The sequence below is a fragment of the Mauremys reevesii genome, linkage group 13 (assembly GCF_016161935.1).
Source record: "Mauremys reevesii isolate NIE-2019 linkage group 13, ASM1616193v1, whole genome shotgun sequence".
In the NCBI taxonomy this organism is placed as follows: Eukaryota; Metazoa; Chordata; order Testudines; family Geoemydidae; genus Mauremys; species Mauremys reevesii.
This window is the reverse complement of record NC_052635.1, coordinates 14,437,484-14,455,045: the sequence shown is the minus strand read 5'-3', so window position 1 is coordinate 14,455,045 and position 17,562 is coordinate 14,437,484. Positions and strand designations below refer to the sequence as shown.

The 17,562-nt window shown below is 46.0% G+C and overlaps 1 protein-coding gene across 1 annotated transcript; it reads right to left on the bottom strand.

The window, feature by feature from the left end:
• Window positions 1-231: 231 nt before the first annotated feature.
• On the bottom strand, window positions 232-1,182 carry LOC120381032 (olfactory receptor 6M1-like). The gene has a single exon (XM_039499056.1). The coding sequence runs from the start codon at window positions 1,180-1,182 to the stop codon at window positions 232-234; it is 951 nt and encodes a 316-aa protein (XP_039354990.1).
• Window positions 1,183-17,562: the final 16,380 nt, after the last annotated feature.

Sequence of the window (17,562 nt, the reverse complement as noted above, 5' to 3'; positions counted from 1 at the left end):
GGGCAGCTTTGAAAAGAAAACATAGGCCTTCCTTTGTGACCTTGCCGGGTGCTTGTCGGGAAATGCTGAGCATCTTCAAGGACAACAGTGGGAGTTGTGGGTGCTCAGTCAATTCCAGGAGGTTGTCTGCACCCCGAACAATCATGCCCATGGGCACCTTCCATTGTGAAGCAGATGTACTAGGGAATACCAAGCCTCTATACTTCTGCACTCTCTCCTTCTTAGCCCAGCTCAGACTGCGTGTTCGATGAGCCTCAGGCACTTGGCAATTGAGTCTCTCAATGCCTCCTTGACCATCTGGTTCCTGAGGCTGAATATGAGTGGGTTGAGCATAGGGGTCACTGCAGTGGTCATCAGAGCGGCGACCTTGTTGAGGTTCATGGAGCTGGCTTGCGAGGGCCTGACGTAGATGAAGATGGAGGTGCCGTAGCCGATGGTGACCACGGTGAAATGAGAGGCACAGGTGGAGAAAGCTTTCTGCCTGCCCTTGGCAGAAGGGATCCGGATGATGGTGCAGATAATATACATATAGGAGATGATGGTCAGCAGCAGGGACCCTAGCAACACAGGCAGCGAGATGATGAAATCAATGAATTCCACCAGCTGGATGTCAGCACAGGCGAGGTGCAACAAGGGGGCACTGTCACAGAAGAAATGGTTGATGATGTTGGGGCCACAGTAGGGCAGTCCAAGTTTGATCACGGTAGGAACCAAGATAGAGAAGAATCCCCCCATCCATGACCCCACCACCAGCCAGACGCAGACCTTTCCATTCATGATGATGCTGTAGCTCAGTGGGTAACACATGGCCACGTAACGGTCATAGGACATCATGGCCAACAGGACATACTCGGAGATTCCCAGCAAGAAATAGAAGTAGGATTGAGCCAGGCACCCATAAAAGGAGATGGTCTTCCTCTCTGATAGGAAGTTCTCCAGCATTTTTGGGACCACGGTCATAGTCATGAGGATTTCAATGAGGGACAGGTTGCAGAGAAAGAAATACATGGGTGACTGCAGACGGTAGTCAGTGCATATTAAGGTGATGATGATGAAGTTCCCAATCATTGCCACCACAAGGATGATGAAGAAAAGCATGAAAAGGACAATCTCCACCTCGCGGGGGCTGGGGAAACCTATCAGAATGAATTCAGTCACACATGTCCCATTCCTTCCTTCCATACCTGTTACGACCCTTACCTAGACAGAGAACAATAAAATAATGAAACCAACACATTTTCAAATGTTATTGAGAACTTTACTCAGAATTGCAGAGGGAAACATGAGGTTTAATTAATAGATAACAGTAAATAATAATGGAGAAAATACAGGAGAGGATGGAGAAAAAAATGATGAAGAACAAGAACATAAAGAATGTGAAGAGCCTCTAAAACAAGATTGGATCATTGGGATTGATACATGAATCACTGGATGAGGTTCTTTGGCCTGTGTTATGCAGGAGGCCAGATTAGGTGATCCATAATGGTCCCATTTGGCTTTGAAATCTATGAAACTATCAAAAAGACGACGACAACAATGAAAATAGAGAAGCAGAAGTTAATGACGATGCAAAATAACTAAATCACAAAAGTGGAACGAGGCATATTTTATTTTATTTTTCTCCCAAGCACATGATGATCTGATCTGAACACGTAGGCTGATATTTTCAAAGCAGGCTAAAATTAATTGGAATTGGCCATCTAAATCTGCTATGCACTTTGACAATCTGTTTATTTGTCCATCATCTTTAATAATATTTCAGGATTTGCTCTTCCCTGCATCACGCTTTGTGGCAACAGCATTCCCTATACCAGTGGTTTTCAAACTGCAGGTCATTACCCAGTACTGGGTCATGGCATGTCAGGCACTGGGTCGCGGTGGCTCTGGCCAGCACCACCAACCGGGCCATTATAAGTCCCGTTGATGGTGCTGCCCGGCTAAGGTAGGCTAGTCCCTACCTGTTCTGACACCATGCTGCACCCCAGAAGCGTCCAGCAGCAGGTCCCTAGGCAGGGGGGACACAGGCCTCCGCGTGCTGCCCCCGCCCCAAGCACTGGCTCCGCACTCCCAACGGCCAGTTCCCAGCCACTGGGAGCTGGATGAGGTGATCCCTACTGGTGAGAGCTGCATGGACCCGTTTGTACACCTCCACCTAGGAGCCAAACCTGCTGCTGGCCTCTTCCAGGGCGCAGTGCAGTCCATGGTGCCAGGACAGTCAGGAAGCTGCCGCTGCACCCCAGCTGTGCCGCTGACCAGGAGCCACCAAAGGTAAGCCTGCACCCCAATCCCCTGCCCCAGCCCTGAGAGCACCAATCCCCTGCTCCCAAACCTTCCTGCACCCCAGACTCCTCAGCCCATCCCAGAGCCTTCACCGCCAGCCCAGAGCCCTGACCCCCTCCCGCACCCCAACCCTCTGCCCCAGCCCTGAGCCCCTTCCACACCCCAAACCCCTCATCCCCAGCTCCGTTGGGTCGTGGGCATCAACAATTTTCTTCAACTGGGTCACCAGAAAAAAGGTTTGAAAACCTCTGCCCTATACCATACCTACCCCATACCTACCTACCCCAAAAAATCAATCCATAAAAAACAATCACTGAAAAATTCATCCAAAGCAAAAGAACTATAAAAAGACCTGAAACAAACAAAACAAAGAGAAAAATAAGTAGTTTTTATAACCCCAAATGGAGAAGAGTCAGAAGCTTAAACACATTTCTATGGGCAATCTATTTTATGTCAAAGATGCTGAGATAGGTGTTGGGAAGCAGGATAAAGTGAGAAGAGAAGCAAAGAGAAGAGACATTTTTACATCTGTACACAGAGAATATAAAGTAGTTGCCAGAGATTAATATAAGTAACAACAGAATTTGGATTTGGTACCATTTTACACCCAGTTTGCATTCATCATGCAACAGACCTCATCTGGAATACTGTGTGCAGTTCTGGTCTCCCATGTTTAAGAAGGATGAATTCAAACTGGAACAGGTTCAGAGATGGGCTACTAGGATGATCCAAGGAATGGAAAACCTGTCTTATAAAAGGAGACTGAAAGAGCTTGGCTTGTTTAGCCTAACCAAAAGAAGGTTGAGGGGGGATATGATTGCTCTTTATAAATATATCAGAGGGATTAATATTAGGGAGGGAGAGGAATTATTTAAGCTTAGTACCAATGTGGACACAAGAACAAATGGATATAAACTGGACACTAGGAAGTTCAGACTTGAAATTAGACGAAGGTTTCTAACCATTAGAGGAGTGAAGTTCTGGAACAGCCTTCCAAGGGGAGTAGTGGGGGCAAAAGACAGATCTGGCTTTAAGACTAAGCTTGATAAATTTATGGAGGGGATGGTATGATGGGATAGCCTAATTTTGGCAATTAATTTGGCAATTGATCTTTGATTATCAGCAGGTAAGTATGCCCAGTGGTCTGTGATGGGATGTTAGATGGGTTGGGATCTGAGTTACTACAGAGAATTCTTTCCTGGGTGCTGGCTGGTGAGTCTTGCCCACATGCTCAGGGTTTAGCTGATCGCCATATTTGGGGTTTGGAAGGAATTTTCCTCCAGGGCAGATTGGCAGAGGCCCTGGAGGTTTTTCGCCTTCCTCTGCAGCATGGGGCACAGGTCACTTGCTGGAGGATTCTCTGCAGCTTGAGGTCTTCAAACTGCAATTTGGGGACTTCGATAACTCAGACATAGGTTAGGGGTTTGTTATAGAAGTGGATGGGTGGGATTCTGTGGCCTGCATTGTGCAGGAGGTCAGACTAGATGATCATAATGGTCCCTTCTGACCTTAAAGTCTATGAGTCTAATTCTTAATGCATGGTGCAAGGCATGAGAAAAAAAGATCTATTGATGGCATTTGTTGAATGGCATGTTTGTGTATTAGGCATTATTTTACACTACTTAATAAAACAGTGGTCTACAGAATCTGACAGGAGTGGCTCTTCTAGTCTTTCAAATGAGAAAAGTGAAATATCCATGTTTCTTAGAATTTTCAGATCTACAAGGCTTAGAAAGGGTTTTGCTCTATGTTTTGTGAAGCATCATGTAGGTTTGTGGTGTGAAATAAAAGAAAATAAATAACACTGGGGCTCATATTTCTCTGTGGTGTAATTCCTCATTCAACAGGGCTCTCACTCAGCCTGGTGTGAATGAAGCCTATTGAAGTCAAGGGATAAAGGCAACTTAAGTGAAAATCCAACCCACCCCAGTAACACCACTATCTAAAGAGCTCCCTCATTCTCTGAGTCTTCAGCTGCATCTCCAAATGGAGCTGATGAGAGTGTTCAAAGTTGCCTTGCTCACAAATAAAATAAAGATCGTGTTGTTTTATTCTCCAGGTACAAGATGAAAAAACTAAAACCAACGATCCACCAACCAAGGGAGATTCTCTCCAATTAATGCATTATTGCCACTAATGAACATTTTGCCAGTGAAACTCTATCCTCAGCAGCCCTGGCGCCTTCACATCCAGCCCTCTGTGACCCCTCTGCAGTCCTGCTGCCTGCTATAGTTCTATAAGTTAGAAGCTGGCCATGTCAATGAAACTTGCTTGGCAATGCAGGAGCCAGAAGATGATCCGTCTCTCATCAGTGCATTGATTCAGGAGGATGACCAGAATGAAAAGTTGCACAAGCTTGGCACTGTCCCTTCAGTTAACAAATCTGAGTCAGATGAGAATGGAGGGAGGGGGAGTGGTGCAAAGGAGGAAGTTGTTGGTTTAGCCAGGGAATGCAATAGGATTCCTAGTGTAGTATTACAATGCAACAGCCAGGTACAACTCCTGGGTTTACAGCTCTCTTTACAAGGTGAAATTTCCTGGGCAACATGCCAGACTCAGGCTCCCATTCTCCATGTATTGCACCTTGTGTTCTCATTTACAGCAGAGCAAAATGTGTGCAAAATGCTACAAAAGCAGAATGTTAGCCAGAGTCAGGGCTTTCTATTCCCGGCTCTACCATGGGCCTGCTGTGTGGCCTTGTGACAGTTCCTTCCCATCTCTGTACCTCTCTGTCTCCTCTCAACCTTTCTCTGTCATTTCTATTTAGTCTGGAAGATTTTTGGTGGGGACTAGCTTTCTCTATATGTCTGTGCAGTGCCGAGCACAGTGGGGCTTCATTCTTGTTTGGCGTTTCCAGGTAATAAAAATAAAAATTATTGTTGTTGTTCTACACCCACTTTGCACAAGAATAAATGGCAACCCAAGTTGCAAGGCAATGGAGAAGCAAGCGCTATACAAAAATGCCTTGATGTCACCCCATATGAATAACACCAGAAAACCATGAAATACACAAAATATGACAGTCAGAAATACTCACTTCATCTCCCACACATCATCCTCAAGGGCTGCATTCAGCTCTATTGTCCTTTCTCAAAGGAGAGAGGTCCCATCCAGTCTATATGGACTCCAGAATGCAGAGTTCTCTTCTTTCAGGACATCTTCGGCTAACGACATCTGTGCTCTTCCTGCCTATACCCAGACCACTGGCTTCCGTACAGATTTTCCAAGCTTGGAAATTAGTGTGAGAGACAACTTCATTGTAGGAGTTATGGAACCACTGAGCACAGACTCGCTAATTTAACTGTTCACTACTGTACTGACAATAACCCCAGTCTTAACCTCAGTACTATGTATTGGCAGGATGTGCCAATTTTGGCTACCAGTCAAGAACCTGCTAATAGCATAATCTGCGTCAGTATCCAGCCACCATTTGGCCAACATGACAAGATCATGGGTTCCAGCAGTCAGATATTTGAAGTATCAGTGCTAAGCAAGAATAATTTATGTGCTGCTTGAAATTATCTCCCCCGGCAGCAAAGAAGCATGTGGGAAATAGCCAGTTCTTTTCTGGCTCACCATATGTATTTTAGTCAACTGATTAGTATGTTCCATAACATTGTCCTCTGGGACCAGTTATAAACATTTCTCCTAGGAGAAGTAGAAAAAAAAGTTTCCAAAATACTACTACAAAAACTATCTAAGAACTGAGATTTAGCAGTATTGATCATCCACAACAGATAGATAGATAGATAGATAGATAGATATTGCTTCTAGGCTCCAGTACCAGCATGGGCAGGCTCCTTTCCCTAAATTCAGCAGTCATGTCTCCCATCATTATCATTTACCTTGGATGAGGAGTCATTTTGACTTGGATCAAACTGGGGTTTAGCCATTGACAACTAAGTCCTGGTCCACATTACAAAGTTAGGTCAACATAATCCGCATTGCATCAACCTATTTGTGCATGGGTCTACCCTCTAATTTGTCTCTGGCTGACATAAGCACCCCGTTACAGTGACACAGTGAAATCACCTCTCCAAATGGTGTTGAGTCTTGGGGTATGTCTATACTACACGCCAGATTGGTGGGTAGTGTTCGATGTGTCGGGGATAGATTTGTCGCATCTTGTCTGGACATGATAAATCGATCCGCTAATGAATGCCCATACTCCACCGCAGCAGGAGGAGTAAGCAGCATCGATGGGGGAGCTGCAGCAGTCGACTCGCCGCCGTGAGGACGGCCAGGTAAGTTGAACTAAGATACTTCGACTTCAGCTACGCAAATAGCATAGCTGAGGTTGCGTATCTTAGTTTGAAACCCCCTTCCCACCAGTGTAGACCAGCCCTTGGTTAACCTACTGAGGTTGATACAGTGCAAGTGTAGACACTGTGTGACCCTAGCAGTTCTCCAGCAGCTGAACCACAATGCCCCGTTCCCTGGTCATAATTGTGAACTCCATTGTCCAGGGGTCACGGAGACTGGAAGCCACACACCAGTGGAAAACACCCAGCATATTTTTAAAATGCCTTTTCTAGGGCAAGCCAGTCTAGGAGCTCTCCTGTGTTGTGAAATCAGCAATGAACAATAGGCACCAGTTCTAGTGGACTGAGCATTGGGCTGGGATCCACACATCAGACTTCTCCTGGGCTCTCAAGGACATATTGTTAGCTAAATCACAAATTCAGCCTTCTGTCTGTCTACTCATATGGTCCTCAGCACCATATGAGCCCCTCCTAATTGTGAATGGATGGTACCCTCACAACACCCCTGTGAAATAGGGAACTATTACTCTAGCCTTACAATGGAGAACTGAATAACAGAGAGATTAAGTGACTTCTCCTGGCTACTCATGTTGTGTATTTGGTTGTCATGAGTTTTGTTACTATGGCAACTGAGTTAGACTATTAAGGGATAGCTCAGCCGGTTTCAACCGGCTGAGTGAGCTCTCTGTCTCTGTAAATAAAATGGAGGTTTTGGTTAGCTGTCTGCTCTCTGGCCTCAAGTGATTGCTTCCTACACCGGCTGCCCCAAGGATACAACAACTCAGGCTGTCTGAAGGGGAACAAGGAATTGAATCCAGGTCTCTTGAACACAGGGCCAGTGCCCTATCCAGTCGATGATGGCAAGCCCCAGAGTCTGTGAGCCTAACACTCCTCTCTCTTGCAACTGTATAACTCCAGTGGAGTTACTCCTGATTTACATTGGGGCTGGAACTCAGACGCTGAGACTGACGGGTTCCAGATCCAAAGCTGTGGCCTGAATGAGAGTACCTACTGCTATTTTTAGCTCTGTAACATGAGCCCCACACACCCACGTCAGTAGACCCAGGCTCTGAGACTCCCTGATGTGAGGGTTCTCTGCAGTGTAGACATACCCTGAGTGTCTAGAGTCCAGGAGCTTATTCCCAGGGTTGGCACTGACAACTGGGTTCTGTAACCTGCAACATCACCAGTTTTACAGCCTGCCATCTGTTTGTGGATTAGGGCAAAAATGGTTTAGCCTGTCACAACTGGAGGGAGGGTGAGCAGTAGTTTAATTCTGCCTTCCTAGTGGGATTTTGCTTTCCCTGGTTGTTCAGTATGTGTATGTGATCCTGAAAGGACAGGCACTCCCTCAGCTCCCCATGGCTTCAATTGTGAGGCACGGACCCTGTGTGTCATAGAGCCCATACTGCAGATATTTAATGGAGAGTTTACTTTAGTTCAAGTGAGCACTTGCAACACTGGGAGTTGAGGGCCAGACACTCGACTGAAGTAAATCGGCTGAGAAACTGTCCCTTTGTATATTGTGGTATTTTAAGCTGCAAAGTTCCCTCAGTAACTGATACACAGGGGTTGAGCTCAGCAACAACATCTCAGTAGGGTAGGAACACCCTGAAGATGGAATACCAGAAGATAGTGTGAACTTCAGGAATGCCCACAACGAAGGAAGATTAGTATAATATATCCAAAGGCCTGAAGAAACCATCTAATGTGAACTCCTTCCTAGTGCCAGCTATCGAATGTCACCGATTTATGCCTATATTGAGTCCAATACACACATTTTCCATCTGGGTCTAACATCAGAAGTTGGAGAATGCACCACTTCCCTTGAGAGTTGGTTCCACGCCGGGGTTAATCACGCTCCCTGTTAGACGTGTGGTACTTATTTCTAATGGGGTTCTAACTTCCAGCCACTGGTTCTTGTTATGACCTAAAGGGCTGCCCGTCCCCTTGGCTTGGCCTAGAGACACAGGAAACGGGTATCAGAGTTGCAAAGGGGGCACTGGGGTAAAGAAGCAATATGTGTGGTCCTGGATTAGCTCTGTGATCACCACAGGATTACACTTCTCTCTGGAATAGGGGACGAAGGGTTAGGGAGGGTTGCTCATAGTTCCCAGCCCATTCACTGGCTGATGTTCTCCTGACCCTGCTTCTCCTACTGGTTCCAAAAGCAGGCCAGGTGTACAGGGGTCTCAAAGAGCATGATTTGTTCAGCCTTACCAGGAGAAGGTGGAGGGGAGCTAGGATTGCTCTCTGTGAATACATCAGAGGGATAAATACCAGGAAGGGAGAGGAGTTATTTAATTACCAATGTGGAGGAGATAAACTGGCCATCAGCAAGTTTAGGCTCGAAATTAGGCAAAGGTTTCTAAATAAGGCTACGTTTTAGTTATGGGTATTTTTAGTAAAAGTCATGGACAAGTCACAGATAGTAACAAAAATTCACAGCCCATGACCTGTCCATGACTTTTACTATATACCCCTAACTAAAACTTGGGCCGGGAGGCTGGGTGTGCTCAGGAGGGGTGTTCCGGGGGTGCTACGGGTACTAGGGGATGGCCCAGGACCCCTGCTGGTGCTGGGGCAGAAGCAGGCAGCAGCACACAGCCCAGGACCCGTGCTGGTGCTGGGTGGGGGAATTGGCGGGGTTGGCAGACTCCCTACCCGGCTACAACCAGCACGTCACTGCAGCTCGTACGGGGAGGATGGCCAGTGGGTCTCCGCACGCTGCTCCCGCCGCTAGCACTGGCTCTGCAAGCGCAGCTCCCACCGGCCCATTGGGAACCGCAGCCAATAGGAGCTGCGGGGGCAGTGCCTGTGGGCATGGGCAGCTCGCAGAGCCCCCCTGGCCGCTCCTCCCCCTCGGAGCCGTGGGAACATGTTGGTGGGAGCTGTGGACCCCCCCCAGGTAAGCGCCTCCCTCATCTCCTTTGCCTCAGCCCTAAGCCCCGTCCCACATCCAAACTGCTGCTGCTGGCCCAGAGGCTGCCTGGCTTGGGCAGCCCCTGAGCCAGCTTTGGCCACTTCAGAAGTCACAGAAAGTCACAGAATCCGTGACTTCCATGACCTCTGTGACAGAGATGCAGCCTTATTTCTAACCATTAGAGGAGTGAAGTTCTGGAGCATCCTCCCAAGGGCAGCAGTGAGGGCAAGAATCCTAACTGGATTCAAGACTGAGCTTGCTACGTTTGTGGAGGGGATGGGATGATGGGGCTGCCGACAATGTCATGGGGCACATCTGCGACTGCAGTTAGCAAATATCCCCAATGGCTGGTGATGGGACACTAGACGGGAGGCCTCTGAGTTACTACAAAGAATATGTCCCAGGTGTCTGGCTGGTGGGTCTCACCCACATGGTCAGGGTCTAACTGATCCCCATAGTTGGGGTCGAGAAGGAATTTTCCCCCGGGTCTGTTTAAATTCTACACAAATCAGTGAAATTATGCACATGTAAAGCCAATAGAAAGTGAGAGGAAGACTTAGGCCCCATGGATACTACTGCCAGCTCTGGCACCCGCTCTCTTTGTGACCCTGGGCTAGTGCCTCAGTTTCCCCTTCTATACAATATGAACAGTAATGCTCACTGGTGCAGTGAGATTAAACTCATCATTGTTTGCAAAGTGCTTTGAGGTCCTTGAATGAAAAAGGAATGGAATTCTATACTGCTATACCTAAAATCCTAGTTTAGTAGCTAAAGGAGGATGAATTTTCTTCTCACTCGCCCTGGTGTAGATCAGAGTTAACTGCTTTGGAATCAGTGGACCCAATTTGCCTCTTACTAATCGTGATGTAAACCAGGAACAACTCCACTGATCTCCACAGACTTGTATTGGTCTAAAACTGGTGTAAGAGGAAAAGCAGGCCCAGAGAAAATTTCTGCTAGTGACTGTGCAGTTGGGCTTTGTGTATCGATTGTGTTAGGTCTCAGTGGAGAAATGTCCAGCTCACAAGAAATAGCTGGTGTCTTCACTGTAAGTCAGAGCGTAGAGGTAAATATTATTATTTTTAGAACATAAGAACAGCCAGACTGGGTCAGACCAAAGGTCCATCTAGCCCAGTATCCTGTCTACCAACAGTGGCCAATGCCAAGTGCCCCAGAGGGAGTGAACAAAACAGGTAATGATCAAGTGATCCATTCCTTGTTGCTCATTCCCAGCTTCTGGCAAACAGAGGCTAGGGACATCATCCCTACCCATCCTGGCTACTAGCAGGGCTGGCTCCAGCGTTTTTGCCGCCCCAAGAGGGAAAAAAAAACCCACCATGATTGGCGGCACTTCGGCGGCAGCTCTACTGCTGCCGCTTCATTCTTCAGGAGCAATTTGGCAGCAGGTCCTTCCCTCCAAGAGGAACTGATGGACCCGCCGCCGAATTACCGCTGAAGAGCCGGATGTGCCGCCCCTTTCTGTTGGCCGCCCCAAGCACCTGCTTGCCATGCTGGTGCCTGGAGCCGGCCCTGGCTACTAGTAATTGATGGACTTATGTTATAGTCCTGGCCTTCACAACATCCTCTAGCAAGGAGTTCCACAGGTTGACTGTGTGTTGTTTGAAAAAATACTTCCTTTTGTTTGTTTTAAACCTGCTGCCTATTAATTTCATTTGGTGACTCCTAGTTCTTGTCTTATGAGAAGGAGTAAACAACACTTCCTTATTTACTTTCTCCACACTTGTCATGATTTTATAGACCTCTATCATATCCCCCCTTACTTGTCTCTTTTCCAAGCTGAAAAGTCCCAGTCGTATTAATCTCTCCTCATACAGCAGCCGTTCCATATTCCTAATCATTTTTGTTGCCTTTTTCTGAAACTTTTCCAATTCCAATATATCTTTTTTTGAGATGGGACGACCACATCTGCATGCAGTATTCAAGATGTGGGCATACCATGGATTTATGTAGAGGCTATATGATATTTTCTGTCTTATTATCTATCCCTTTCCTAATGCTTCCCAACACTCTGTTAGCTTTTTTGACTGTTGCTGCACATTGAGTGGATGTTGTCAGAGAACTATCTACAATGACTCCAAAATCACTTTCTTGAGAGGTAATAGCTCATTTAGACCCCATGTGTAGGTGAATGAACTGGTGATGTTGTGGCTGATCTGGTTAGGTCCTGTGATGGTGTCGCTGGTGTAGATATGTGGGCAGAGTTGGCATCGAGGTTTGTTGCATGGATTGGTTCCTGAGTTAGAGTTACTATGCAGTTACTGGTGAGAATATTCACGTCCACCAATGTAATATATGCCATCATATGCCAGCAATGCCCTTCTGCTATGTACATCGGCCAAACTGGACAGTCCCTACGGAAAAGGATAAATGGACACAAATCAGATATTAGGAATAGCAATATACGAAAACCTGTAGGAGAACACTTCAACCTCCCTGGCCACACAATAGCAGATTTAAAGGTAGCCATCCTGCAGCAAAAAAACGTCAGGACCAGATTTCAAAGAGAAACTGCTGAACTTCAGTTCATCTGCAAATTTGACACCATCAGCTCAGGATTAAACAAAGACTGTGAATGTCTAGCCAACTACAAAACCAGTTTCTCCTCCCTTGGTTTTCACACCTCAACTGCTAGAACAGGGCCTCATCCTCCCTGATTGAACTAACCTTGTTATCTCTAGCCTGCTTCTTACTTGCATATATATATACCTGCCTCCGGAAATTTCCACTACATGCATCCGAAGAAGTGGGTATTCACCCACGAAAGCTCATGCTCCAATACGTCTGTTAGTCTATAAGGTGCCACAGGACTCTTTGCTGCTTTTACAGATCCAGAGTAACACAGCTACCCCTCTGATACTTGACATCATTTTATATGTAGAGTTGGGATTATGTTTTTAACGTGCATTACTTTGCATTTATCAACACTGAACATTGTTTAACTCTTTTCTCATCCCTATTGTTCTCCCTCCACATCAGGGTATGAATATTTGTATGTGTGGTCGGAGCTCTGGGCCATCTGAATCACCCATGCTGACACTGGAGTAAATGGAGGATTTAGGCTCAGATTTCAAAGGCCTTTAAGAGATTTAAGATCCTTTTTCGAATTGAAATCCAATGGGAGTTGGACATATAACTCTATTAAATGACCTCCAATATCATCCGCAAGCCATTCTAAACCACTTCAAGTGATAATTGAATATAGACTAATAAACCACCTAGATATTCATGATTTGATAGGGTCTGGCCAGCTGGACTTCTGCAGAAGGGCTCTCTGGACTCATTTGATCCATTACAGCAATTCCTATATTCCTGTGATCTTTCAAATAAAAAAATCCCCAGTGTAGCTGTGATCCAAAGACAGTGAGGACATGTCAGTTTTCTGCACAGGCAAACATTTCAACCAGCTTTTTTTGATCCAATTAGCTACAAAACAATTAGATTTTTCTCTTTTCCCATCTCACATGCAAAACCCCATACAAATCAGTGAAACTTTGGAGACACAATTCCCTCAACCAATTCCTGCTAATGAATGGTGCAGAAATCTGTTTAATAAACTCTTGAACTGGGTTAGGGGGAAAAACGTTCTGAACACGAGTGGATGGAGAGAGAAGCAGGAGAAGTTAACAATGCACTTAGTTATGTCTCTGGAAGATACTTGCTGTCCCCTCTCACTAATAGTGTGAATCCTCTTAATTAGTCTCCTGGTAATAAAGTTATGTGCAGAAACACCAGTGTTAATAATCCCTGACCCTGAGTTCACTGCTTGGGCCGGTGGTGATTTCTTCTACAAATGTAAGTTCAAAAAGCCTGTAACTTACAGGGACCAGATCCTGATGTCCTTACTCCATCATTACTCAATCCTTACTCAGTGTTTGCTCACATGAAATTCCCATTGAAGTCAATTGGTCAAATCTTTCCATTTTACTTAGGTTTTACTCTGTACTTGCTCAGTAAATGTTCACACTTAAGACAATGGGCCAAAACCTTAGGGCCTTGCTTCTTCTGTACTCACGTAAACCTGCTTCAAAGTCAATGTGCCACATACTGAAGTCCTACCCAGTTCTTACTCAGGCAAAACTATCCCTGGACTCAGTGGGAGAAGGCTGGTGTTTTCAATGGGGCCTAAGGGAGTTAGGCACCTAAATGATGTTGACTCTTAAAGAGAGTTCTGCATCTACCTCCTGCAGACTCTGGTCAAACTCCCAGCCTAAATCCTGAGTCTTTACCCAGTTTTTACTTGGGAAAACTTACAGTGAGTACAAATAAGAGTTTTATCTGAGCAAACCCTTCTGCCATGTGTGATAGACCCAGGCCAGCTGGGTACAGCAGAATAGCAGAAGGCAGATATACTGGCCACTGGATTAACAGTTTTCTGTTCCCTGACTGACCAGAGCAGGGGCTGCTCCAGGCTAATGAGAACACCTGACTCTAATTAAGCTGTAAAGAGTCAGGTGAGGCCATTCAGTTAATGTGACCACCTGACTCTAATTAAGGCCCTGCTGATACTATAAAAGGGCTCACTCCAGTCAGGCAGGGGAGTCAGGGAGCCAGAGGAGAGACAGTGCGGCTGAAGGGCTGGTTACTAAAGACACCCTAAAACCATCATTAAAGGAACCCTAAGGTAAGGGTGAAGAAGGGAGAAGCAGGAGAGCTGTGAGGAAGTGGCCCAGGGAAATGTAGCAACTTTGGCAGTGAAAGGTTGGCTGCCAACAACTGCTACCATTAGGTCCCTGGGCTGGAACCCGAGTAGAGGCGGGCCCGGGTCCCCCAACCCACCACTACAGGAACATCTCCTGGAAGGGGAAGTCAGGTCCCTGTCAGAACAGGAGGCTGAACAGAGACTGTGGGAGTTCTCTCACCAACTTCCTTGCAGGCCTATGATGAAAAGGGCTCAGTAGACTGTAACCCTGGCCCTAGAGAGAGAGGGGCTACGTGGAGGGTCACAGTGAGCCACTGAGGCTAAGCATAAACCGCCTAGAAGCGCAGGACCCACAGGAGCAAGGTCAGAGCTCTGCCACACATGGTAATAGGTAACCTTTATGCTCTTCTTGATACAGGAGAGAAGGAATCACCCCCTACAGTAAGGGAGGAGAAGCCTCATACCCCTAAGGCTGGGAGGTCTGCTGCCACCACTGCGAATAGGAAATGTAGAGTAGTGGTGGTCGGAGACCCTCTGCTGAGGAGGACGGAGGCGCCCATCTGCCACCCTGACATTTCATCTCGGGAGGAATGCTGTCTGCCGGGGGCCCGTATCCGAGATGTTACAGAGGCATTGTAGAGGATTATCCAGCCCTCTGACTACTACCCCATGCTACTCATCCATGTGGGCACAAATGATACTGCGAGGTGTGACACTGAGCGGATCAAGAGTGACTACAGGGCTCTGGGAGTATGGGTGAAGGAGTTTGAAGCGCAGGTGGTATTCTCTTCGATTCTTCCTGTCAAAGGTAGGGGCCCGGGCAGAGACAGATGCATCATGGAGGTGAATGCCTGGCTGCGAAGATGGTGTTGCCAGGACGGCTTTGGCTTCCTCGACCATGGGATGCTATTTGAGGAAGGACTGCTAGGAAGAGATGGTGTTCACTTTTCGAGGAGGGGAAAGACCCTATTTGCACACAGACTGGCTAACCTAGTGAGGAGGACTTTAAACTAGGTTCAACGGGGACAGGTGAGCAAAGCCCACAGGTAAGTGGGGTACATGGAGACCTGGGAGATGGGTCGGAAACAAGAGGGAGCGTGGGCTATAATGGCAGAGAGAAAGGAGGGTCAGGGCAAAACTGGGAGGCAAGATCAAACCAGTATCTTAGATGCCTATATACAAATGCGAGAAGTATGGGTAATAAGCAGGAAGAACCGGAAGTGCTAATAAATAAATACAACTATGACATTGTTGGCATCACTGAAACTTGGTGGGATAATGCACATGATTGGAATGTTGGTGTGGATGGGTACAGCTTGCTCAGGAAGGATAGACTGGAAAAAGGGAGGAGGTGTTGCCTTATATATTAAAAATGTGCACACTTGGACTGAGGTGGAGATGGACATAGGAGTCGGGAGTGTTGAGAGTCTCTGGGTTAGGCTAAAAGGGGTAAAACACAAGGGTGATGTCGTACTAGGAGTCTGCTACAGGCCACCTAACCAGGTGGAAGAGGTGGATGAGGCTTTTTTTAAACAACTAACAAAATCATCCAAAGCCCAAGATTTGGTGGTGATGGGGGACTTCAACTATCCAGATATATGTTGGCAAAATAACACCACGGGGTGCAGACTATCCAATAAGTTCTTGGACTGCATTGCAGACAACTTTTTATTTCAGAAGGTTGAAAAAGCTACTAGGAGGAAAGCTGTTCTAGAGTTGATTTTAACAAATAGGGAAGAACTCATTGAGAATTTGAAAGTAGAAGGCAGCTTGGGTGAAAGTGATCATGAAATCATAGAGTTTGCAATTCTAATGAAGGGTAGAAGGGAATACAGCAAAATAAAGACAATGGATTTCAGGAAGGCGGATTTTGGCAAGCTCAGAGAGTTGATAGGTAAGGTCCCATGGGAATCAAGACTGAGGGGAAAAACAACTGAGGAGAGTTGGCAGTTTTTCAAAGGGACACTATTAAGGGCGCAAAAGCAAGCTATTCCGCTGGGTAGGAAAGATAGAAAATGTGGCAAAAGACCACCTTGGCTTAACCACGGGATCTGGCATGATCTAAAAAATAAAAAGGAGTCATATAAAAATGAAAACTAGGACAGATTACAAAGGATGAATATAGGCAAACAACACAAGAATGCAGGGGCAAGATTAGAAAGGCAAAGGCACAAAATGAGCTCAAACTAGCTAGGGGAATAAAAAGAAACACGAAGACTTTTTATCAATACGTTAGAAGCAAGAGGAAGACCAAGGACAGGGTAGGCCCACTACTCAGTGAGGAGGGAGAAACAGTAACAGGAAACTTGGAAATGGCAAAGATGCTTAATGACTTCTTTGTTTTGGTCTTCACTGAGAAGTCTGAAGGAATGACTAACATAGTGAATGCTTATGGGAAGGGGGTAGGTTTAGAAGCTAAAATAAAAAAAAGAACAAGTTAAAATCACTTAGAAAAGTTAGATGCCTGCAAGTCACCAGGGCCTGATGAAATGCATCCTAGAATACTCAAGGAGCTAATAGAGGAGGTATCTGAGCTTCTAGCTATTATCTTTGGAAAATCATGGGAGACGGGAGAGATTCCAGAAGATTGGAAAAGGGCAAATATAGTGCCCATCTATAAAAAGGGAAATAAAAACAACCCAGAAAACTACAGACCAGTTAGTTTAACTTCTGTGCCAGGGAAGATAATGAAGCAAGTAATTAAGGAAATCATCTGCAAACACTTGGAAGGTGATAAGGTGATAGGGAATAGCCAGCATGGATTTGTAAAAAACAAATCATGTCAAACCAATCTGATAGCTTTCTTTGATAGGATAACGAGCCTTGTGGATAAGGGAGAAGCGGTGGATGTGGTATACCTAGACTTTAGTAAGGCATTTGATACGGTCTCGCATGATATTCTTATCGATAAACTAGGCAAATACAATTTAGATGGGGCTACTATAAGGTGGGTGCATAACTGGCTGGATAACCATACTCAGAGAGTAGTTATTACTGGTTCCCAATCCTGCTGGAAAGGTATAACAAGTGGGGTTCCCTAGGGGTCTGTTTTGGGAACGGCTCTGTTCAATATCTTCATCAATGACTTAGATATTGGCATAGAAAGTATGCTTATTAAGTTTGCAGATGATATCAAACTGGGAGGGATTGCAACTGTTTTGGAGGATAGGGTCATAATTCAAAATGATCTGGACAAATTGGAGAAATGGTCTGAGGTAAACAGGATGAAGTTTAACAAAGACAAATGCAAAGTGCTCCACTTAGGAAGGAAAAATCAGTTTCACACATACAAAATGGGAAGAGACTGTCTAGAAAGGAGTACAGCAGAAAGGGATCTAGGGGTTATAGTGGACCACAGGCTAAATATGAGTCAACAGTGTGATGCTGTTGCAAAAAAAGCAAACATGATTCTGGGCTGCATTAACAGGTGTGTTGTG

What these genes read in the sequence shown, in the direction of transcription:
- LOC120381032 (XM_039499056.1), bottom strand. Translation starts at nt 1,182, where the DNA reads ATGGAAGGAAGGAATGGGACATGTGTGACTGAATTCATTCTGATAGGT.